The 24,924-nt window shown below is 45.8% G+C and overlaps 1 protein-coding gene across 6 annotated transcripts in view; it reads left to right on the top strand.

The window, feature by feature from the left end:
* Positions 1-236: 236 nt before the first annotated feature.
* XPO6 (exportin 6) overlaps positions 237-24,924 on the top strand; it is a 118,167-nt gene continuing 93,479 nt past the window's right edge. For all 6 annotated transcript variants that reach the window (XM_074026829.1, XM_045382048.2, XM_074026831.1 and 3 more), the window contains exon 1: positions 237-830. Coding sequence is in view for 2 of the 6 variants with exons in the window: in XM_005591530.4 (XP_005591587.1) it covers positions 828-830 (3 nt within the window). In the remaining 4 variants the exon portion in view is untranslated. The remainder of the gene's footprint in view (positions 831-24,924) is intronic.

The following is a 24,924-nucleotide window of genomic DNA, read 5'->3' as shown; positions in this document are numbered from 1 at the left end:
GGTTCCCTTTACCAAGATGGCTGCCGGCCCGCGTGGACGGACGGGCGGTGGGCTCAGCGGGCGGGGCAAGAGAGGGCGTGGCAAGAAGGCGGGGCCTGTGGGAGCCGTCAGGTGCGGCCCCGCCCTCCGCCCTCCGCCCGCTCCTCCCGCTCGCCCCGCTCGATTCCGGATTGGTCCGGTTCCAGCGCCGCAGCCCGGCGGCCGCGCTGTGGGGCCGCCCGGCCCTCGCCACTTCCGGCGCGTTGGGGCTGTTGGTCGGGGGCGGCCGCGCGGTACTAGCGGGCGGCTCCAGGGCGGGTGCTCGCAGGGATGCTCTGGGGGGCGGCGGCAGCGGCCGTGTGGGCTGAGGCTGCTAGGACAGCGCGGGTCCCCGGGCCTCTCCCCTGAGCCGGCCGCCTGGGCCGCGCAGTCGAGGCCCGTCAGCCTCCGCCCCTTCAGCCTCGGGGCCGGGCCCGCCGCCACCTCTGCCCGCGGAGGCCGTGGAGCCCCTGCCTGGGCCCGCAGCTTCCCCCGCGGGGGTCGGGCCCGGGCGGGGGTCCCGAGCCGCCGCCCTCCTCGCCAGCATCCGAGTCTCATTTCCTGCTTTTTCAGTTTCCTTGGGGAGGGGCGGGTGGGTCTGGATGAATTGTCTCAGGGGCCCCCGATGAGGCGACCCGGGCGGCCCTGCCCTTTTTAGAGGGTCCCCTCGGGGCCCGGTGGGGAAGGGGTTGTCTTTGCATGGGTGGGGGACTTCCCGAGTCTGCCGGGACCATGACCTGAACTGTGCGAGCGGGACGTGTCCGAAGCCCAAGAACCAGCTCATCTGAGCAGCCCCCTCCCCGGCCAGCATGGTAAGTGGGATTGGAGCCCCTTTCCCTCCTGGGGTGCCCTACCGGAGGGGTGGGAATGGGCCCCGGGGCTGCTGAACCATCGCTACTCTCCCCATGGCGGGGAGAGGCGCGTGCGGAGCCTGGCCGGTGACACATGCGTGCAGAGTGTGCAGCCCCGGCCCTGTGCTCCCATCCCCCCAGGGATGATGGCTCAGGCCTGGGAGGGCCCTGGGAGCGCTGTAGGCACAACCCTTGCATCTGGTGTTTGCCTCCTGCAGCTCCTCCGGACAATAACTATCGTTTGTTGAGGGCTTTACTACTTGGCAAGGCCCTGCGCCAAGTGATTGACGTGCAGTAGTATTTAATGATCACACCAATCCTCTGTTCGGAAGTGGGGAGACTGAGGCACGGAGCAATTAATTCCCCAGCTCAAGGTCAAGCGACTTTTTAACAGTGTTAAGATTTGAACCTAGGCATCTGACTTTGAACCTAGGCATCTCTAATACACTTAGAGAGCTGGGTGATTGTAGGAGAAACATCTCATCCAGGTGTAGGTTTATATATGGAGAAACAGAGAGGGATTTACAGAGGTCACTTGCGCAGGTGATGGCAAGGTCAGGAATGGTCGGCATCTTTTGGCACTGAGGCTGCTATTCTACATGCTCTGATGTCTGCTGAAGATACCGTTCAGGTTTTCTAGACCGATAGATACTTTCAATACTCCCCTAAATGTGTGTACCCACATCTTTTTGTTAAGCATTTGTCTTTTTGCTCTTGTAATTATTTCTGAGCCTTATCTATCTATTGCGGTAGACACAGCTCCCTCAAAGACCAAATTGTCTGAACCCCTTATCTGCCCCAGCTCTTGGCACATAGTAAGCCCTTAGTGAGTACTGGATCACCCAGCCTGTGGTTGAACACCTCGAGGGGTGGAGCTGTTCTCCTCAGTTTCACCCATTTTACCCCTGCCAAGTTAGTGGTATAATAGAGAAAGGGACATAGCTATATCTTTCGTGATACAGACCTTAAGGCCTGTGGAATTTTCGAAACATTCAAAAGGCCTGTGGGTAGTGTGTAGGTCCTGAGATATGGAGCTTACAGCCAGCTGGATAAAGTACGCCATTAATCCTGAGCAGCACCGTACAGTATATGCAGTACGTATAGTGTATGTATTTTATTATTACTATTTTTTTGAGACAGAGTCTAGCTTTGTTTCCTAGGCTGGAGTGCAGTGACACATTCATGGCTCACTGCAGCCTCAACCTCCTGGGCTCAAGCAGCCCGCCCACCTTAGCCTCCCAAATAGCTGGGACTACAGCTGTGCGCCACCATGCCTGGCTAATTTTTTGTGCAGATGAGGTCTCACCATGTTTCCCAGGCTGGTCTTGAACTCCTGAGCTCAAGTGATCCGCCCTCTTCAGCCTCCCAAAGTGCTGGGATTACAGGCGTGAGCCACCATGCACAGCTGAGTCTATATATTTTAACATATGTATTACAAAGTATGAATTGTGGCAAATCAGTTAAGCTCTCCGTTCCAATTTCCTCAACTATGAAATTTGGGGATAGGAATTATCTAAATAATAATCTAGAGGTATGAGGTATAACATTTAGTGCCTGATGAAAGTAGCACTCTTTCCTTCCTTCATTTCTTCTTTCAGTATACTTTTTCTTTTTTTTTTTTTTGAGATGGAGTTTAGCTCTTGTTGCCCAGGCTGGAGTGTAGTGGTGCAGTTCAGCTCACTGCAACTTCTGCTTCCCGGGTTCAAGTGATTCTCCTGCCTCAGCCTCCCGAGTAGCTGGGATTATAGGCATGCGCCACCATGCCCAGCTATATTTTGTATTTTTAGTAGAGATGGGGTTTCACCATGTTGGTCAGGCTGGTCTCGAACTCCTGACCTCAGGTGATCCACCCGCCTCAGCCTCCCAAAGTGCTGGAATTACAGGCATGAGCCACCATGCCCGGCCTCAATATACTTTTTAAGTTGTGTTTTTTTAATTGTAGTAAAATATACGTAATTAAAATTTGGCATTTTAACCATTTTTAAGTGTGCTGTTCAGTGACATTAAGAGCATTACATTGTTGTGCAGCCATCACCACCATCTATCTCCAAAGGTTTTTTTCCCAAAACAACCTATACCCCTCTTTTTTCAGTTTCTCCCCCACCCAACTTTAGTTTCTCTTTCTATGAATTTGACTGCTTTAGGTAGCTCATATAAGTGGAGTCATGCAGTATTTGGCCTGTTGTGACTGGCGTATTTCACATGGCACAGTGTTCTCGAGTTTCATCCATGTCATGGCGTGTGTCAGAGCTTCCTTCCTTTCGAAGGCTGAATTCCATTGTGTGTATGTGCTACATTTTGTATATCCTTTCATCCTTCAGTGGATACCTGGGTTGCGTCCAGCCTTTGGCTATTGTGAATAATACTGCTGTGAATAGTGTACAGATCTTACAAGTGAATTTTCAGCAGCCACCATATACCAGGGCCTAGGGCATGTACAGATGAACAAGACACACGTTCCTCCCCTTGGGAAACTTACAGCATTGCTTTAGGACCCTTGGACAGAATTTTGTTATTGACTGAGCTAGCCCAGCACCCTTGTATTCAGGTTTCATTTTAGTTGACAGTCAGTAGAGCATCATGGGAATGACCACCTTTTAGTAATGAACTGTAAAGTAGTTGGCTTCGTGAACCTCATGTGCATTTTTTCTGGGGTATATTGCAAGTCAAAGTTTTTGTTACCTAGACCTCAGTTATTTAAGTACACAGGGGGTGGCCATAGTTGATGTGAATGGGATTGTCCTTTTTGTGTCACTTGACACAGTGGTTCATCTGTAGGTATCCCAGGGTCAGGAGCTTGGGTGGGGTAGGCCCTGTCCCCCAAAGGTAAGGAAACTATTGCCTGGCTGGTGTCTTACAGGCAGAGGGTCTTTACCCTGGGATCCCAGCTCTTTATTCCAGGAAATTATTTCCTCTCCATTTCTTGCTGACTTAACATTTTTACTTTTAAGGGTATTAGTTGGCATAAGTTTGAGCCTTTTTAATATCTTCTTTTTAAATCTTCAACTCTAATAAGACTTGAAAGTGGTGTAATGTGATAAAAACTACCACTTATTAAGCATCTTTGATGTGCTAGCTATTCTTCACTCATTACTTTTTTTTTTTCCTGTCTTTCTTTTTTTTTTGAGATGGAGTCTCTGTCATCCAGGCTGGAGTGCAGTGGCGCAGTCTTGGATCACTATAACCTCTGCCTCCTGGATTCAAATGATTCTCCAGCCTTAGCCTCCCGAGTAGCTGGGATTACAGGCATCTGCCATCACGCTCGGCTAGTTTTTTTTTTTTTTTTTTTTTTTTTTTTTTGTATTTTTAGTAGAGATGGGGTTTCACCAGGTTGGCCAGGCTGGTCTCGAACTCCTGACCTCAGGTGATCCAGTCGCCTCGGCCTCCCAAAGTTCTGGTATTATAGGCGTGAGCCTCTGCGCCTGACCTACTTTTTCTCTTAGTCATTCAGTATCAGTAAACTCCACCAACTCTGCTAGGTTCCACTATGGCTGTTCCTGCCAGACGGGGAGATGGACAGACCTGCTCTAGGATTCCTAGTTGACAAGTGGTGGAGTTGGCATTTAGACCCAAAGTGCTCTACTCCGGAGCCAGTGCTCTTTGGGTGCTGCCTCATGGGAAGGAAGATCAGGAGAGTCCTCCACCTGTATTTTGTTTGCTTAGAGAGATAGTGGTGGGGCATAGGGAGCATGGGGAATTTCGCTTACACTATCCCTCTTGACCTTCACATTCAGAACCAGTTTAAAAAGATTTATAGTTGCAGTATAGAATTACAGGAAGAGCTAGCATACTTTAACTGAATTGGATTAAATCATTTTTGGTTGCATTCCCATGGATTCTTTTTTTTTTTTTTTTTTTTTTTGAGACAGAGTCTTGCTCTGTCGCCCAGGCTGGAGTGCAGTGGCGCGATCTCGGCTCACTGCAAGCTCTGCCTCCCGGGTTCACGCCATTCTCCTGCCTCAGCCTCCTGAGTAGCTGGGACTATAGGCGCCCGCCACCGTGCCCGGCTAATTTTTTGTATTTTTAGTAGAGATGGGGTTTCACCGTGGTCTCAATCTCCTGACCTTGTGATCCGCCCGCCTCGGCCTCCCAAAGTGCTGGGATTACAGGCGTGAGCCACAGCGCCCGGCCCCATGGATTCTTAAGTGGTGTGACATGTTAGAGGTTCCCACTACTTCTCTGAGAAATTGTTACTTAGTATTGAGTGAGCTGTTGCTTACTATGAAAATTGTGTGCAAAATTGAGTTCTTTTTTAGTTGCTTAGAAATTGAATTGCCTGCTAAGGTTTCTTTTTTCTGTTTTTTTTTTTTTTTGAGACGGCATCTTGCTCTTTCACCTAGGCTGGAGTGCAGTGGCCCGATCTCAGCTCACTGCAACCCCTGCCTCCCAGGTTCAAGTGATTCTCCTGCCTCAGCCGCCTGAGTAGCTGGAATTACAGGCATCCACCACCATACCTGGCTAATTTTTGTATTTTTTAGTAGAGGTAGAGTTTCACCACATTGATCAGGCTGGTCTCGAACTCCAGACCTCAGGTGATCCGCCTGCCTCGGCCTCCCAAAGTGCTGGGATTACAGGTGGGAGCCACCGCACCTGGCCTTATTTTTCTAATATCAATTACCATGAGTGGCCCCTATAATGGAGGCAGAATCAGAACTGAAATTTAGCCACTTGCATGGTGTGTCATTCACTTGTTCACCCACAGCATTGCGTTGTATCCCATGCTCTGAGAGATAGGAAGAAGACTTGGTGCAGGGAGATGGCAGGGAAAGGTTCAGTGGTACCCAGAGGTTTTGTATGTCAGTCACAGCATTAGAGATAGTCTGGAGAAAAAGTTACCTTTCAAGAAATGACTTGAATAGCTTCTGAAAAAATGAGTGTATGATATGGTTCAAATCACCTGATAAAACCAAAATGTGGTCAGCAAAATTAATGTAGTATAAAGAAATAGGTAGATTAAGCCAGAGTTTTTGTTATTGGTTTTTATTTTTATTGTATGTTTATTTATTTTTTGAGACAAGGTCTTGCTCTGTTGTCCAGGCTGGGGTACAGCGCCTCAGTCACAGCTCACAGCAGCCTCAATCTCCTGGTCTCAAGCAATCCTGCCACCTCAGCCTCCTCAGTAGCTGGGACTGCAGGCCCATGCCACCATGCCCAGCTAACTGTTTTATTTTATTTTTTTGCAGAGAGTGGGGGTTGCTTTGTTTCCCAGCCTAGTCTTGAACTTCTGACCTCAAGCAGTCCTCTTCCCTCAGCCTCCCAAAGTGCTAGGATTACAGGAGTGAGCCACTACTCTAGGCCAAATAATCATGAAATAATGTATTGACTTCTTGCTATGAAGTTTACAACCCTAGGTGCTGTGGTTACAATATAACAATATAATAGTTAATATGTATGTGTGTATGTGTGCGTGTGCGTGTGTGTGTGTGTGTGTGTGTGTGTGTGTGTGTGTGTATGTATGTGTATATATTGCTTTCTGTATGCCAGGCATCTTACATCTATTAACCCATTTCCCATCCCAAACAACTCCAGGAGGTAGAGGCAGTTTTTTTTTTTTTTTTTTTTTTTTTTTTTTTTTTTTTTTGAGACAGAGTCTTGCTCTATCACCTAAGCTGGAGTGCGATGGTGTGATCTTGGCTCACTGCGGTCTCCACCTCCTGGGTTCAAGCGATTCTCCTGCCTCAGCCTCCTGAGTAGCTGGGACTACAGGTGCGCACCACCACGCCTGAATGATTTTTGTATTTTTAGTAGAGATGGGGTTTCGCCATGTTGGCCAGGCTGGTCTTGAACTCCTGACCTCAGATGATCCACCCATCTGGGCCTCCCAAAGTGCTGGGATTACAGGCGTGAACCACTGTGTCTGGCTTAAAGGCAGTTTTAATTTCACGTTTTAAAGCTGACATTCAGTGCACTGAGAGGTTAGGCAACTTCCCAAGGTCACATAGCGAGTCAGTGCTCATACCCGTTACACTTCCAGGGTAATATTTAATACTGCCCCTGCCCTCTGGGAGTCAGTTTAGTGGGGAAGATAAGACAACATACTCTGAAAATACAAGAGACTGTGATACAGGTGATAGTAGAAGAATGTGTTGATGCAAAGGGGCATTGGTACAAAGATTGCATAGGTACCGACCTGAGAGAGATTGGCTGAGAAGAGTCAGGGAAGTCTTCCCAAGAGGGGATATTTGAGTCTTGAAGGATGAGGAAGAGTTTGACACTGGGACAAAGAAAGGGCCTTGCAAGTGAAAGTTTCTTGCAGACAGTTACAAAGGTCAGATATATAGCAACAAAGATAATAGGAAATGATAAGTGTGAAGTGAGAGTGAAGGAAATAAACGTTTGTTGGGTGCGTAGGACTTTCTAGGGCTTTATATGCATACCTATGCACATATATACATATGGTACACAAACATGATTTTTTTTTTTAATCTGAAACCTTAACTCCTACTTTCCTGGCCAGTTATTTCTCTATTTCTCTGTTCCCCTTTGCAACAAAACCCCAGGAAAGAGTGGCCTGTACTTGGTCTCTAATTCCTCACTTTCCCTTTCACTCATTAATTTTAGACATAGGCTCTCGCTCTGTCGCCCAGGCTAGAGTGCAGTGGAGTGACCATAGTTCACAGCAGCCTCGAACTCCTGGGCTCAAGGGATCCCCCTGCCTAGGCCTCCCAAAATGCTGGGATTATAGGTGTGAACCCCCACACCTGGCATTATTCTCTCTTAATCTCACTTATCAAGGTCCCTCCTACCAGTGTTGCCAAATCCAGTGGTTAGCTCTCATTCCCCATCTTATTGGACCTGTCAGTAGCATCAGACAAGTTGAGTACCCCTTCTGCAGTTCAGCCTTTCGTCACTTGGCGGCTGGGACACTAAGGTGTGTTCTTCATTTTCCTCCTGTAGTGCAGGTTGTTTCTTTCTCATCTCATAGCCGGAACACTCTAGGCCTGGAACTTAGTGTCTTAATCCAGGACACCTATAACCCAACATCTCTCTCCTCAGCTCCAGTTCTTTAGTCTCCAGCTGCCTGCTTGACATCCAAGCTGGTTTGTGAGACGACGGGTCACGTCTCCCCTCTAGCTCGGCTTCTTTCGCTCTCTGGCTTTGCTGCAGCTCCCTTGGCCTTCTTACTGCTCTTCAGACCTTTTGGGCATGTTCCTGCTCCAGGCCTTTGGCCTGGCTCCCTGCCTCTGCTTGGACCGTGCTCTCCCTGAGAATCTGCTTGACTAAACCTTTTAAGCCTCAAGAGTCACTTTTCCAGTGGGGCCTGTCCTCACCACCCTGTTTAAAATGTTGATGCCACTTCAGCACTTCCAGTCCCTCACATCCTGCTTTACTTCTTTTTGTACAATTTTTTAACATTTTATATACTCAATGTTATTAACGAGGTCATTCTTTTGTTGTCTCCTGCTAAAATGTTAGCTCTGTAAAGCTAGGGAATCTCTCATTTGTTCATGTATCCCAAGAGTCTAGAGCAATTCTTGGCATAGTGGGCAATTAAATTGTGGTAGGGATGTTGTTGAGGTCTTGTGTGTTCAAAGGGAGCTTTAGGGAGGGAGTAAACTAGGCTCTCTAGCATGGATGGAAGTTTTGGAAGAGACAGATTTGAAGAAGCAGTTGGAGAGAAGGCTATCAAGGTAGTTTGTGGCTAGATGATGGAGGGTCTCCACTACTACCCTAGGGAGTTTGGCTTTCTTTTGTTGGATGATTTTTCCTTAAAGGAAACTCAATCTGCTGTGTGTAGGTTAGATGCAGGAAACCAGATGTTACACCATGCCTGTGTGGATGTGGCAAGGGCCTGCGTGTTCTTGCATGTGTAATTAGTGGTTGAGAGGGAGTTGTCACTTAAAACTGATTCCAGAGTTAAGAGATGAGGAAGAAGGAAAAGCACAAGCTGATTTTGGAAGCCTGTAGCCTGGCGATTGGGAGTAGTAGAAAGTTTTAATCGGTTGGTGATTTGGATTTGGTAGGAATGGAAGCGATAACAGGTAAATTGATAGGAAGCGATGACAGGAGATGGGCCATGTGCTGATGAAATATGGAAAGTGGCTATCTCTGTAGGTAGGTGAACAGTTGTGGCACTGTTGAGATGAAGGTAGTTGGCCCTGGGCAGGAGAATGATGTTGAAGATCTTAAGTAGTTGCGTTGTCAAACGTATCTGTCTAAGCCAAGGAAGATGTGATGGCATAGGCTGTGTTGAAAGGACAGGAATTCCTGAAAGTGTGGTTGCCACTCTCTGCCTCTACTTTTTTTTTTTGAGACAGAGTCTCTGTTCCCCAGGCTGGAGTGCAGTGGCATGATCTTGGCCCACTGCAAGCTCTGCCTCCCAGATTCACGCCATTCTCCTGCCTCAGCCTCCCGAGTAGCTGGGACTACAGGCACCCGCCACCACACCCGGCTAATTCTTTGTATTTTTTAGTAGAGACGGGGTTTCACTGTGTTAGCCAGGATGATCTCGATCTTCTGACCTCATGATCCGCCTGCCTCAACCTCCCAAAGTGCTGGGATTACAGGTGTGAGCTGCTGCGCCCAGCCCTCTCTGCCTCTACTTTTTCAACCTTCTACCTCTCCTTTCCCCCTGTCATTCATTCTACAACCCATTGCAGACTGACTTTTTTTTTTTTTTGAGATGGGGTTTTACTCTGTCGCACAGGCTGGTGTGCAGTGGAGTAATCATGTCTCACTGCAACCTCTACCTCCTGGGGCTCACGCAATCCTCCCACCTCAGCCTCCTGAGTAGCTGGAACTACACGCATGCATCACCACGCCTGGGTAATTTTGTATTTTTTGTAGAGATGAGATTTCACCATGTTGCCCAGGCTGGCCTCGAGCCGCTGGGCTCAAGTGATCCTCCGGCCTCAGCCTCCCAAAGTGATAGGATTACAGGCGTGAGCCACTGTGCCCGGCCAGCAGACTGACTTTTTTTCTTCACTACTTTTCAAGATTATGTGTAACCTGTGTGTGCTGAGTTCTGTTTAATGCATATTTTCAATCCTTAGGTCATTTGACCTCTCTGTGTGGCCTTTGGCAGCCACTGATCTCCTTTTCTTCCCTTGAAACACTTTTCTTCTTGGCTCCTGTGGCATCCATGATATTAGTCTCTTTGTTTAGCCTCCCGTGGCTTCAGCTATGACCCGTGTACCAGTGAAAACTAAACCCTTACCAGCTGTAGATATCCAGTGTTCTGACAACATCAAATTAAATGTGTCTTAAACCAAATCCATCATCTTCCTCTCAGTTTAGTGCCTCCTCTGCCGTGCCCTGGTTCTGTTAATGACCTCATTTTCTAACTAGTCAAACAATTAACCTGAGTCATCTTTAACTTCCTCTTCTACAAGCCCCCCTGCTTCCAGACCTGTTGATGCTGCTGCTAACATATCTGTGTCCTGACCTTGACCTTTCCCTCCATTCCCTCTGCTTTGATCAGGCTGTCATTGTCTCTTGCTTTGGTTGTTGCTATCATGACCAGTCCTCTCTTCCAGGTTCTGTGTCCCTCTGTCCATCTTCCGTACTGCTGAGCTGCCTTATAGAGCTCAGGTGTGATCATGCCACGTGAACCCCAGTCATTCAGAGCAGAGGGTTCCCACTGTTGTTAGAGACCAAGTTTTCAACGTGGGCTCTGAATTTTAAGTTTCTTTCTTACTTTGAGGTCTCTTAGTAGGGATGAAGATGGTTCATTAAATACTTAAAGTGATTTATTTGGAGTGTCTTTGAAATACTTCCCAAATTACACCTTGTTTTCCAGCCACAGCAAACTATTTGTCATTCCCAGAACACTCAGTGCACTTTCATACTTGTCTGCCTTTACTCATACTGTTCCCTGTGCTCTAGTGCCCTTTTCTTTCTTGCAAATGAAACTTACGTGACATCTCAAGGTTGCCATAAACACTGCCTCTCTGAGGCTTTCCAGCTGCTAGTTTAACATAGGTCACCTTCGATTATAGTTTGGTATTTTTTGGCTTTTATTATTTTGAGTTATTTATTTTTGTTAATATAAGAATGACAAGACTACATCATCATTATTATTATTATTGTTATTGTTATTGAGACAGAGTCTCGCTCTGTCGCCAAGGTTGGAGTGCATTGGCGCGATCTTGGCTCACTACAAGCTCTGCCTCCCGGGTTCAAGCAATCCTCCTGCCTCAGCCTCCCAAGTAGCTGGGACTGCAGGTGCATGCTGCCATGCCTGGCTAATTTTTTGTATTTTTAGTAAAGACGGGGTTTCACCATATTAACCAGGATGGTCTTGATCTCCTGACATTGCGATCCTCCCGCCTCGGCCTTCCAAAGTGCTGGGATTGCAGGAATGAGCCACTGTGCCCAGCCAAGACTACATTCTTACAGTAAGTGTCAGACAGTTCAGAAGTTTCAAGAGCAAAATGTGGAACTCTTGCCTCCTTCCCTGTTCCCTCCTTCTCCTTCCCACTGCAAGCCTGGGGGTGAGGAGGATTAGTTCTTTCTCTTTAAGAGCCCATAGCAGAGTGCGTCTGACTCTGTTTTGCCTCTCTAGTGCCTAGTGAGCATTCAGCAGATACATGAGTAATTAAGAGTCAGGTGTAAAAATAAACCCAAGCAGGTCAGGGTGGGCCCTTGAGGTTAGTAACTGATAGTAGTAGTATTTGGAGAGGGTGGTAAGATTGAAATAGAGTATGAAAGCAGTAAACACCTTGTATTTCCAAAATCCATGCAACCAGCAAGCTCAGATAACTGTATTTTTCACCCTGGTGGATGGAGATGGGTAGCAGGTGAGCAAGGGAAGTTGTTAGAACAAGTGCTGGGGGTGGGGGTGTGCTTACTGGGGAGCCCCAAAGCTAATTGCTACTAGAAGAACCACGGAGGAACAATGAAAAGAGGAGGAGTGGGGTGAGGTGAGGTCCTTGTAGATCTTAACCAAAGAAAGACACAGGGCAGAGAAGTGAGGGGGTGAAAGAGGCTAATGAGAAGGGAAAGAAATGGATGTAGAGGGAGAAAAGGTCTGTGTTTCATAATTGCACTCTGTGCAAGTCATCGTTAAGGGGCTCTCATGCATACTGCGTAGGGTCCTTGATTTAATCTCTCACAGCCACCCTGCCAGGTAGGTATTATGTTCCTATTTTATAGTTGAGGAGGATAAGGATGCTGAGGCCCAGGATGGGTAATGCTAAGTAACTTGTCCAAAGTTACCTACTGTTCTCTTCAGCTGGGCTAAGAAAATAAAAAAACAAAAAAACGGAAATCAGAATTACCTAGTGAGTTGACAGAGCCAGGATTCAGCTAAGGTTCCAACTCTAAGGCCCGTGTTTTTTCTAGATCACTAGGTTTCTTTTTTATGATACGGAGTCTTTATCTGTTGCCCAGGCTAGAGTGCGATGGCACGATCTTGGCTCACTGCACTCCAGCCTGGGTGACAGACAAGACTCCGTCTCAAAAAAAAAAGAGGGCACAGTGGTAGCTGGTCCATATTACGGGACATCAACAAAAAGGAAGATTGCTTGATTTCTTTGAGTTTTAATTCAGGTAAGCCCATTAGGCTTAGCATATACAGTAGGTTCATTTCCATTAGAGCAGCCTACTGCTGTTTATATGAAGGTTATAATGAAAAAGATCTCTGGTATAGGGCTCCCTGAAAAGTTAAAGGTATTTTATGAGACAAATGGAGCTGGAAGAAAAATCATTAGTTTCTAAACTGACTAATAATCAGACCTGAGAAGTTCTGTCCTTTCCTTTCCCTTTCTTTTTTTGAGCTAGAGTCTCCCTCTGTTTTGCCCAGGCTGGGGTGTAGTGGCGTGATCTTGGCTCACTACAACCTCTGCCTCTGGATTCAAGCGATTCTCCTGCCTCAACCTCCCAGGTTGCTGGGATTACAGGTGCCCACCACCATGCCTGGCTAATTTTTGTATTTTTAGTAGAGACAGGGTTTCACCATGTTGGTCAGGCTGGTCTCGAACTCCTGACCTCAGGTGATCCACCCGCCTTGGCCTCCCAAAGTGCTGGGATTACAGGAGTGAGCCACCGTGCCTGGCCCAGGGAAGGCCTTTTAAAAAATTCATGAGGAGGCCAGGTGCGGTGGCTCACGCCTGTAATCCCAGCACTTTGGGAGGCCAAGGTGGGCGGATCACAAGGTCAGGCGTTGGAGACCAGCCTGGCCAACATAAGTGAAACCCTATCTCTACTAAAAATACAAAAATTAGCCAGGTGTGGTGGCGGGTGCCTGTGATCTCAGCTACTTGGGAGGCTGAGGCAGGAAAATCACTTGAACCCAGGAGGTGGAGGTTGTAGTGAACTGAGATTGCACCATTGCACTTTAGCCTGGGTGACAGAACAAGGCTCTGTCAAAAAAAAAAAAAAAAAAGGCCGGGCACGGTGGCTCATGCCTGTAATCCCAGCACTTTGGGAGGCTGAGCTGCGCGGATCACCTGAGGTCAGGAGTTTGAGACCAGCCTGACCAACATGACGAAACCCGTCTCTACTAAAAAAATACAAAAATTAGCTAGACGTGGTGGCGTGCACCTGTAATCCCAGCTACTCAGAAAGCTGAGGTAGGAGAATTGCTTGAATCCGGGAGGCGGAGGTTGTAGTGAGCCAAGTGCTTTGTTACTGTCCAGGAAATTATTCATCTGCGTTTTGTTTTTAGAGAAAGATAAATTGAGTGATCTATCAAGGATTTTTTAATTTTAGGGGCACATGTCATCAGGACCTCCTGAGGCTGTGTCACAGGCTCATGTCCTTTTAAATAAAACATTTTTTATAAAAAGGGTTTATTTAATTTCATTTTTTTGAGACGGAGTTTCACTCTTGTTGCCCAGGCTGGAGTGCAGTGGCATGATCTCAGCTCACTGCAACCTCTGCCTTCTGGGTTCAAGCGGTTCTCCTGCCTCAGCCTCCCAAGTAGCTGGGATTACATGTGGCACCACGCCCGGCTAATTTTTATATTTTTAGTAGAGACAGGGTTTCACCATGTTGGCCAGGCTGGTCTCGAACTCTCAACCTCGGGTGATCGGCCCACCTCGGCCTCCCAAAGTGCTGGGATTACACGTGTGAGCCACTGCGCCTGGCCGGATTTATTTATTTTAAGTATGTAATTTTGAGATAATGTAAGACTTATAGAAGAGTTGCAGAAATAGTGTAGGGAGTTTTTGTATGCTCTTCTCCCATAGGTACTTACAAACAAAAAACAAAACTGCAGCAGCCAAGCCCTCCAACATTTGTGACCAACAATTTATTTTTTTAAAAGTGTCTTTTTTTCTTTTTTTCATTTTAAAATTATTATTTTTTCTTATATCAGCATATGATCTCGCTATATTGCCCAGGCTGGTTTTAAAATCCTGGACTCAAGCAGTCCTCCTGCTTTGGCCCCCCAAAGTGCTGGGATTACAGGTGTGAGCCGGTGTTCCTGGCCTTGTGACCAATAATTTAGCTCAGTTTCTGTCCCTTCTTCATTCTAGTACTGCTAGACAATCAGTAGGTACTGATGCTACTGTAGAAACACAAAATCTTCTCTGCCACTTCTTGATTTTGCTTAGTAGTTGTTATCCTGATTATAAAAAGTATTTTGAAGTCTGTAGAATATTTGATAACTTAAAAAAACAAAGAAATTACTACCATTGGATTCAATCTCTAATTACATTTTGATTTGCTTCCTTCTTGTCTTTTTTCCTGTTTACTTTTTAAATATGGTTGAGATTACACTGTAAATGCACTTTTTTCTTCTGCCTTTTCCACTTTATAGCGTAAGTGGCTTTTCAGATCATTAAATATTTTATAAATATTTGCAGTGGTTTTATAATACTGCATTGCATGGATTCTTAAGCAGTTCTTTGTTCTGTTTTTTTTGCCATGGTAAATAATAATGTGATTAATGTCTTTGCGAAAAGCTTTGTATGTATTTTAGAAAATTGCCTTAGGATAGATTCCCAGAAAGGCCCAAGGGTCTGAGGGCTGTGTTTTTTTTAGATGTAGTCTGAACAGTTTTCTTTTTTTTTTTCTTTTTTTTTTTTAAGACAGAGTCTGTCTGTGTTGCTCAGGCTGGAGTGCAGTGGCACAATCTTGGCTCACTGCAGCCTCCACCTCCCGGGTTCAAGCAGTTCTCCTGCCTCAGCCTCCCAAGTAGCTGGGAGTGCAGGCGCCCACTACCACGCCTGGCTAATATTTTTTTGTATTTTTAGTAGAGTGGGGTTTCACTATGTTGGCCAGGCTGGTCTTTAACTCCTGACCTCGTGATCTGCCTGCCTCAGCCTCCCAAAGTGCTGGGATTACAGGCGTGAGCCACTGTGCCCAGCCTAGTCTGAACATTTTTAAGGCTCTTCATCACGTTTTCCAGAAAGGTTACTTGAGTTTTTTCTTCCCATCAGCTGTAGATAAATATACTCATCAGCATTGGGTAATCTTAAGAAAATTGTTGCTAATTTAATAGGTTAAATAATGGCTTCTCATTATTGTTCCTCAGTATCTTTTTCTGTGTGTTTATGTAGGAAACTTACTAACAAGTTAGATTTTATTTTTTGTCTGTTTATAGGAGACAGATCCCTTAAGCTTTATTTAGGTATCCCTTATATTTACATTAATGTATTAGAAATAGTGTCTTAACATATTTTTTCTAGTCTTAAGTTAGTTACTTTTCAAAAAGCTATAGTAAAATGCACATTTTTTTTTTTTTTTTTGTTTTTGAGCCAGGCTAAAGCGCAGTGGCGTGATCTCAGCTCACTGCAACCTTTGCCTCCCGGATTCAAGCGATTCTCCTGCCTCAGCCTCCCGAGTAGCTGGGATTACAGGCATGAACCACCATGCCCGGCTAATTTTTGTATTTTTAGTAGAGACGGGGTGTCACCATGTTCGCTAGGCTGGTCTTGAATTCCTGACCTGAAGTGATCTACCTGCCTCGGCCTTAAAATACTACATGTTTTAGTCTGTTTTGTGTTGCTGAAGGAGTATTTGAAGCTGGGTAGTTTGTAAAGGGAAAAGGTATATTTGGCTCCCAATTTTGGTGGCTGAAAGGTTCAAGATAGGGCATGTCGTAAGGGACTCAGGCTACTTCCACTCCTGGTGGCCGGTGAAGGGGAATCTGTGTGCAGAGATCACAGGGCGAGAGAGGAAGGATGAGAGTGAGAGGAGAGGCACCGGGCCCTTTCAAACAGCCAGCTCTCAGGAACTAGGAGAGTGAGAATTTACTTACCCTCACCCCCCAACTCCTTACCAGGGAGGGCATTAATTTATTCATCAGGATCTACCCCCATGACCCAAACACCTCTCATTCGGCCCTGCTTCCTACATTGGGGATCAAATTTTGACATGAGATTAGGTGGAGACAAACCACATCCAGACTATAGCAACACATAATATAAAACGTCACCATTTTAAAGTATGCAGTTCAGTGACATTAAGTGCATTCACCATGTTGTGCAAGAGTCACCACTCTAGTTTCACACTTTTTCATCACTCCAGAGGAAACCTGTACCCATTAAGCAGTCATTCCCCTTTCTCCCTCGCCGCAGCCCCTGGTGACCACAAATCTGCTTCCTATCTCATGAATGTGCTTATTCTGGATATTTTATGTAAATTATCATACACTATATGGTCCTTCCTTATCTCCTGATACATAAAAAGATGATGTAGATTAAGTAAAAGTTGAATTTAATCTATATTTTGAAAATTGAAATCCATCTATGGCAACAGTCTTGAATTCAGCATATTTAATTGCCCAGGATGTCCCATGCCCCAGCCACTAGGAAGAAATAGTTTATACCAATAGTTACTGCCAGTGGACAGAGGGTTATAGACCTTGGGGTAGGATGGAACCTAAAATAGAGACAAAGATGGGAAAAGTATGGGGCTTGGAGAGTGAAAGGCAGTGAATGGCAGGCAGCACATTCCATGGTGGAATAAACAGGAAACTTCTAGGTATTTACCTTGATTTGGAGTGCAAATTGGAGAACTTGCAGGTAAGTGCAAGTTCTTCTGTGTTATCAAAAAAATAACCATCCTAAAGAATGAATATGTTTGTGACAGTGTCTAGTACATAAGACCGTAGGAAATGTGCGGAGTTTTGCTTAAGAGCAAGAGTGGTATTTGGGATGACAAGGACAAGCAGAGAAGATCCCCAGGCATCTCTTTCTCAGTGTTTGGCATTTTCTTTTTTTTGAGACTGAGTCTCTGTTAGTCTGGAGTGCAGTGGCGTGATCTCTGCTCACTGCAACCTCCGCCTCCTGGGTTCAAGCGATTCTCCTGCTTCAGCCTCCTGAGTAGCTGGGACTGCGGGCTCGTGCCACCACACCTGGCTAATTTTTGTAATTTTAGTAAAGACAAGGTTTCACCATGTTGGCCAGCTGGTCTCTAACTCCTGACCTCAAGTGGTCCGCCCGCCTTGTCCTCTCAAAGTGCTGGGATTACAGGCGTTAGCCACCACGCCTGGCCATGTTTAACTGGGATCCTTGGGTATGGGGAAATGTGTTTTTAGGTGAGTGGTTTTCATGGTTCTATATATGTATATGTATAGAGCTTACTCACTGTTTTTCATAGTTAGAAGGTGTTCCACCGTGTGGATGTACTTTATTTAACCAATCCTGCCTTGATGGAAACTTAAGTTGTCTCCAATCTTTTGTTTTACAAACGGCATTGACATGAAGATCCTTTACACCTAAACTTTGGAGGAAAAATCACCAAAAGTGTATTGCTGAGTGAAGTTGTCTTTGTGTTTGAAATGATATTGCTAACTTGTCTTCCCTTAAGGTGGCACCAGTTGTCTTGCCATCTCTGTATGAGAGTAAAAGATGTAATTTCAGTTCATTGTGATCGGTATCATGTTGAAGCCCAGGAGTGAGGAGCTCTGAGGGTGGGGATAGGGGGACTGCATTAGGCTTCACAGAGGTGGGCACCTTTTCAAGGAATCAGGAGCATATTAGAGGAAATAGCGTGTGTGAAGACGGAACTGTTATGTGGAGGGGAAAGGGTGAATTTGGGTTTGGCTGAGGCAGAGGATAGGTGGGTGGCTCTGGATGGTGAGGTGGGGACAGTAAGTCAGCTAGGTTAGGGCCAGGTGATGAAATGGTTTAATCACCCCTGGTGGTCAGGTAGCAAAGACCCTGGGCGGCAGTGGTGATGGGGCTCGCGGTTGAAAGATACTTGAGAGAGAATGTACAAACCAGTCTTTTTAGCAACCATTTTTTACCCCCCAAAAACTTTCTAGACTTGTTAGAACCAGAATCACAAAGCTGGGAACGGCTTTAGCGCTGGGCTTTTCTTGTGCTCTGTAGGCCCGTAGGGATTCTTGGAGGTGTCACAGGTACTAGGTTTGGGAGTACAGACAGGCGTTTGAGACCCCCTCCTCTACCCTTATTAATTAAGCAGTTTCTCATTTAGTCTGCTTTACATGGTGGGGTTCTATGCAATATTTCTTTCTTTAAAAAGAAAAAAAGTGTTTGCTGCTAGAATCATGAGTTTAGTCCCAAACTCTTACTGTCCTGAACACACAGATGGAGGCCTGTGGGACATGTTTTCATTCTTACATTCTTCATTTGCAGCAGTGAGAGGTGATTTGTATATAAAAATGAAAGTGAAAAGGCATTTGGCATTCTTGGGATGTTTTTGAGCATTTAGCTAATTTTTTATGTAGGATTTTAATTTTGTTCTTTTTTTTTTTTTTTTTTTTTTTTTTTGAGACGGAGTCTTGCTCTGCCGCCTGGGCTGGAGTGCAGTGGCCGGATCTCAGCTCACTGCAAGCTTCGCCTCCCGGGTTCACGCCATTCTCCTGCCTCAGCCTCCCGAGTAGCTGGGACTACAGGTGCCCGCCACCTCGCCCGGCTAGTTTTTTGTATTTTTTAGTAGAGACGGGGTTTCACCATGTTAGCCAGGATGGTCTCTATCTCCTGACCTCGTGATCCATCCGTCTCGGCCTCCCAAAGTGCTGGGATTACAGGCTTGAGCCACCGCGCCCAGCCTTTTTTTTTTTTTTTTTAAAAAAAAAAAAAAAAAACCTCATTGACTCACCAGTGAAATATGTAGTGAAATAGTTTTGCTCATTTATGGATAAGGGTGCTAAGGGATTTACATCCATTGATGTCATTCCCACAACTACTTGGTGAGGGAGAGTACGGTTGAAAGTTCATTTTGCAAGTGAAGAAACTTGAGCTTCGAGAGGTTAGGTAATTTGCTCAGGGGCATGCAGATAAGTAATCAGGAAGTCATCATCAGGTGCGACCTGCCCTGACTCCACAGCCCACACCCTTCAGTTCATATTACGGCATTCCCAGGACATGTGTACCCAGCCACCTGTTGGGGGTGGAAGGGCCCAGGAAGAAGAAGGGTGTGGGATTTCTGGTCAGTCTTGGCTTTGTGCTGGTGCCTATAGAAGGGGCAGAGCTTCGAGACGGACTGAGTCACTTCTAGCAAAATTGGTTGAGAATCGTGGGACGGGTGATGCGTGCTTGCTGTGCGAGGATTGAAGTCTCATTAAAAATCCCATGTAGAGTCATCTTCACCATCCAGGGATGTGAGCAAGGCCAGGGTCCCTGGCTGAGTACCTGTTTCGTTTCACTTGTGCACCGACTCCCTCCAGAAAGGCACCGTCTCCTTTCCTGCTGCTCACTGTCACCACAGCCACCACTACCACTGTTTTGCCTTTCTAATCCAGTGTCTTGCCAGTGGGGTGAAGGGACGGAACTGTGTATAGTTCCAATATTACAATATCTTTTTTTTGTATTGTATAAGTTATAGTTTATTAGTAGAACCCGGGCACATGAGAGTGCCTATTCAGAGAGTTGCTTTGCAGCGTCTTCTCCCTTTGTGGCTAGTAATGATCTGCAGGGATGGGAGGAGCATTGAGAACCTATTGGCCAAGAAGAGTCACTTCCTCCCGACACAGATCTCTCCTTGTGCAGTGCCCTCACACTTCCTGTGTAATGCGGTGCCTTCAGAGATCCCCCAGCAGCTGCCACCCTGGTCAACGTTATCTATATTTGCAGGGATACTTAAGGACCCTTTGGCAATTGGCAGTGATATCTTGAGAGCCTTCGAGGAATGTGACTGAACATGAATTTAAAAAACGTATAAAGGTGGCACTAGGTGTATTCAGAGGGACAAGCTGGTGGCAACTTAGGGGGACTTTGCCTTTATAAAAGCAGACCCACACATGGAGTTTACATAAGAAGAACTTACAGTGAGGGAGAGATGACTGTATCAGCCAATATGTGCACAGTGTACACACCTGATTACTTTCAATATGAAGAATGCTCTAGGAGCTTGCGGGGTTTGCTCATAGTTCCACAGACTAGACTCAGTAGAGCCAGGACTGGCTCTAACCTGGCACTTTTTGCCTGCTGTGCTTGGCCATGTACCCCTCAGTGACAGCGCTATTTCCCATTAGAGAAAACAAACCTGTAAGTTTTCTCATTTCTTGTGTAGAGGGTAACCTTCCTGTCCCCTCATTCTTGCTTTAGCCTACATTCAGGGGATTGTTGACTGCACACCAGGTGGGAGCAGTATTGGGGCATATTCTTTTGGGCCCGTCTCCACCCTCTCATTTCTTCCTTTCCATAGGGGTGATTTATCTGATTGGTGCACCGGGGAGAGCCTCACTCCGTTGGTCCACATCTACCAGGTGTGAGGTCACTGCATCAGAACACACAAAGCCTGGCTTTGTGCTTAAACTCTCTCCCCAGCTTACCCTTAAGAGAAGCCTGTCCTCAGCTGTGTCCTACCTTCCTTTCACCATTCTTTGTCCCTAGGTCTGGAGGCGGGTGGCAAGGCCAACTAGAAATGGGTAGGGCGAGGCGCTGCAGCTTTGCCATTGACAAAGAGGATGGTAGACTTTGGTTTGCTCTCGGCTTCTTGAGACTTTATGGCAATTGGGTGGAACCTGGAGGGGGTGATTATGCTACCCCAGTTCCCAGTAGTAATGCAGTCTAGAGATTTTTACCAAAGTCAAATAATATTATGTTAACTTTTTTTTTTTTTTTTTAATGAGATGGAGTCTCGTTCTGTCGCCCAGGCTGGAGTGCAGTGGCATGATCTCAGCTCACTGCAGCCTCTGCCACCTGGGTTCAAGCGATTCTCCTGCCTCAGCCTCTTGAGTAGCTGGGATTACAGGTGCCCGCCACCACCACTCCTGGCTAATTTTTGTTTTTTTTAGTAGAGACAGGGTTTTACCATGTTGGCCAGACTGGTCTCGAACTCCTGACTCAGATGATCTGCCCGCCTCAGCCTCCCAAAGTGCTGGGATTACAGATCTGAGCCACCGCGTCCAGCCATTATGTTAACTTATTTAAAATGCCAAGTCTATCTGGGAATAATTCAGGATGAAAGTGGTTTTACAAAAGAGGTTTTACAAAAGAGACTGGCTCTTAAATAGCACAGGTGGTAGTAGCAGCTGAAATGAAATTACTCACCTGAACAGTAGTGTTAATCATCATGTTAGATTTGCAGCATGCTTTTAGAGTGGTTTGTCAGTTTCGTACTCATTCATTACCTGATGTCATCCAATGCCAGGTAAAGCCAGCTCATTCATCATCCTTAAAACCCTTGGAGCAGAACTCCTCTGTGCTTCCTCAAGGGGTGCAGGGAGCTGTCACTGGGCAAGAACTCTGGTGGCCTGCCTGTGTCTTCACTTGACCCACAGCTGGCTGACTTTGGGAGGATGCTCTCTCGGCTTCATTTTCCTCGTTGTAGAACAAGATTGGACTTGCTGTGCTCTGGGGTTTGTTTACTTCTGTCTTAAGATTCTGTGATCCTGTTTTAGGATTTCTTGGTAGCATGCCTTGTGTTAATGTGCCCAGTAAGTATCTTTTGAGTTTAATACTAGGCATGCAGATATAAACATCCATCCTCCTGGGATATGTACCTGGGAAAGGGAAGCAGATGGGACTGTGAAGAGAGAGCCTATTCTTGGCTGTATTACTCATTTATTTTAGACAGTTTCTTGCAGAATAACTATTTTTATCATTTACTTTTTTGGCTGTTTAATTAAAGCCTTCTGACTGGAATATAAATAAGTATATAAAATATATGTGTTTTAGCTCCTAGTGGATATGGTTATTGCCCAACCAGTAGATGCAAACATTTTAATGTCTAGGCTGTGTAACCGTGGTGAAAATAAACCTGGCATCTGAGAGAATAATTCCTTCCTATTGTATCCTTTTCTCCGTTTCTCTTTGCCATATGCCAAGCTAGCTGGGAGCAGCCAGGAACATCCAGGAGCAAGGTAGAGGGTACCAGCCAGCGGATGGTATTTTAAAAACTGTTTATTTCAAAATGATTTCAAATAGAAAGATTTCAAGGAATAAGTGTTACAAAGATCTCTCATACCCTTTACCCAAACTCAACTACCATTAATATTTTGTCCTGTTAACTTTATTATTTGCACATTCCCTCTCTATATGTATATATAGGCATATATGCACGTACATGCACGTACATTCACACACACATGTATTTTTTTCTGAACAATTTTAGAGTAAGTTGCCTTTGTCATGGTCCATTGCCCTATATTGTGTATTTCTTAATAGGGGCATTCTTCTACATGACTATAGTACAGTTACCATCTTCAGTTAATAGAACATTGATTCAGTACTTTGATCTAAGCTACTACCACCTTTATTCCAGTTTTGTCAGTTGACTCAGTCATGCCTTACATAGCATTTTTTCCCTCCAGTCCAGGATCAGCCTGTGGTCAGGTGTAGTATTTACTTGTCATACTCTTTAGTCTTTAGATTTGTTGTCTAAAGTTATGGAAATCTGGCTGGGCATGCTGGCTCAGGCCTGTAATCCCAGCACTTTGGGAGGCCAAGGTGGGCGGGATCGCTTGAGGTCAAGAGTTCAAGACCAGCCTGGCCAACATGGTGAAACCTTGTCTCTAATAAAAATACAAAAAAAAATAGCCAAGTGTGGTGGCGGGCACCTGTAATCCCAGCTCCTTGGGAGGCTTAGGCACAATAATTGCTTGAACGGAGGTTGCAGTGAGCTGAGATCGTGTCACTGCGCTCCAGCTGGGCAATAGAGCTAAACTCGGTCTCAAAAAAAAAAAAAAAAAAATGTAACTGGTGCACTTCTCCATTGGTAGCTAATTGGTGAGTCTTGGTTTTATGAATTCTCCAATAGTACGTGGATGAGTTTTCCCAGTGTAAAACATACCATCCTCTGTATACTAAGATGTTTCCTCTAATTGGTTTCCATGGGGAGAAAATACGCTGCTTCCACTTATCACTTACCACAGTGGGACCAGTTGAACTTCCTGGCTCAGACACCTGGCAGTCATCTTGCTTCTAACTCTTGGTCCTCAGCAGTAATCAGTGGAAGAGACAGACAATCTGGGCACTTTATGCAAACCGAAGAAATAATGGAGGAATGTTCTGCCATTGATAAACTTTATGGTAGTTTTGGATTAAAGGAGAAAAGTACTTTTTTTTTTTTCCCTTGAGACAGAGTCTTGCTCTGTCGCCCAGGCTAGAGTGCAGTAGCACGATCTCGACTCCCTGCAATCTCCACCTCTCCGGTTCACACCATTCTCCTACCTCAGCCTCCTGAGTAGCTGGGACTACGGGCGCCTGCCACCATGCCCGGCTAATTTTTTGTATTTTTCGTAGAGATGGGGTTTCACCGTGTTAGCCAGGATGGTCTCGATCTCCTGACCTCATGATCCCTCTGCCTCGGCCTCCCAAAGTGTTGTGATTACAGGTGTGAGCCACTGCACTCGACTGAAAAGTGCTTCTTAATGACTAAAATTATGTTTAGATGCAGCCAGAGTGTGTGTTTTAATCAAATATTAAATGTCTGTGTGGAGATACTGTGCAAAGTTATGTCTAGATCTAAGCTGCAGACAAGACAACAAGAAGCGTTTCTCATGCAAGGGGATGACTTTGTTCCAAATGCATGTTAATAGAGGGGTGGGTGCGCCTGCCCAGCCTTAGCAGTCCTGTTACATGCTGTGGTTGTCTGTTTCTTTGCTTCAGTAGAAGACATTTTTTTCCCCCTGCAACTCTTGTACACAATGTTTAGAATTAATTACATCAATGTATATTTGTACCCCAGTCTTCCCTCTGCTTGGCCTTACTCCATCCTATCACAGTCAGGCTAAGGAAAGGAACTCACATGGGTGTGGCTGGAGCTGAGATTCCGGCTGGCTGCTCACTGGCTGTGTGTCTTTGAGCTAGTCATCCAATGATTGCCCTGCTGACTGCTAGACTGGTCAGTGGACTTCACCACATTTTCTTTTTTTTTAAATAGAGAAATAAAGTGAGATTTCTACTTCAATATGGTGTGCGGTTTTTTGTTTTTTGTTTTTTTTGTTTTTGTTTTTTTTTTAAAAGGAATTGTCAGTTGGGCACTGTGGCTCGTGCCTCTAATCCCAGCACTTTGGGAGGCTGAGGCAGGCGGATCGCTTGAGCCCTGGAGTTTAAGACCAGTCTGGGCAACACGGTGAAGCCCCAGCTCTACAAAAAATACAAAAATCAGCTGGGTGTGGTTGTGTGCGGCTGTGGTCCCAGCTACTTGTGAGGCTGAGTTAGAAGGATAGCTTGAGCCCGGGAGATAGAGTTTATGCCACTGTACTGAAGCCTGGGCTACAGAGCAAGACCTGTGTCTCCAGAAAATAAAAGGAAAAGGAAAATATCTACGGGCTGGGATGCGAAAGAGCAGTAGTGACGGGAGGGAGAGATGGGAGGAAGCCTTGTTCTGAATGTCGGTCTCCTGACGGGGCTTCCTTGATGCACTTTTCTATCTTTCTAGCTTTTTGAGCTGAATGACTTCAGGAGGGGGATAGGTAGATGTCACTCGCCTTGGTTCCCGTGCATGTTATTTTAAGCTTGGTATTTCATCTCATACTTGTGTGCAGGCCTACAGGTCAAAGATTTTTTTCCCTCCTCTGTTTTTTTTTTTTGCAGTGGTGAAGGGTGTAGGGAAGTGAGAGTGATGATCTGAGAGTTTAGACATCTATGGTAATCCTGTTAACTTTCAGATAAAAGTTTACATGGCGTGTGTTGTAACACACCGGCTATGTTTTGCATACTTTTTAACCTTGGTTGGCAGCAGGGATAGAATCACTTTTCTTGGAGACCTTTATATACAAGCAAATAGGGTAATGACACTGTTCTAGATG

The sequence above is a fragment of the Macaca fascicularis genome, chromosome 20, assembly GCF_037993035.2.
Source record: "Macaca fascicularis isolate 582-1 chromosome 20, T2T-MFA8v1.1".
In the NCBI taxonomy this organism is placed as follows: domain Eukaryota; kingdom Metazoa; phylum Chordata; class Mammalia; order Primates; family Cercopithecidae; genus Macaca; species Macaca fascicularis.
This window is presented reverse-complemented; position numbering and strand designations above follow the sequence as displayed.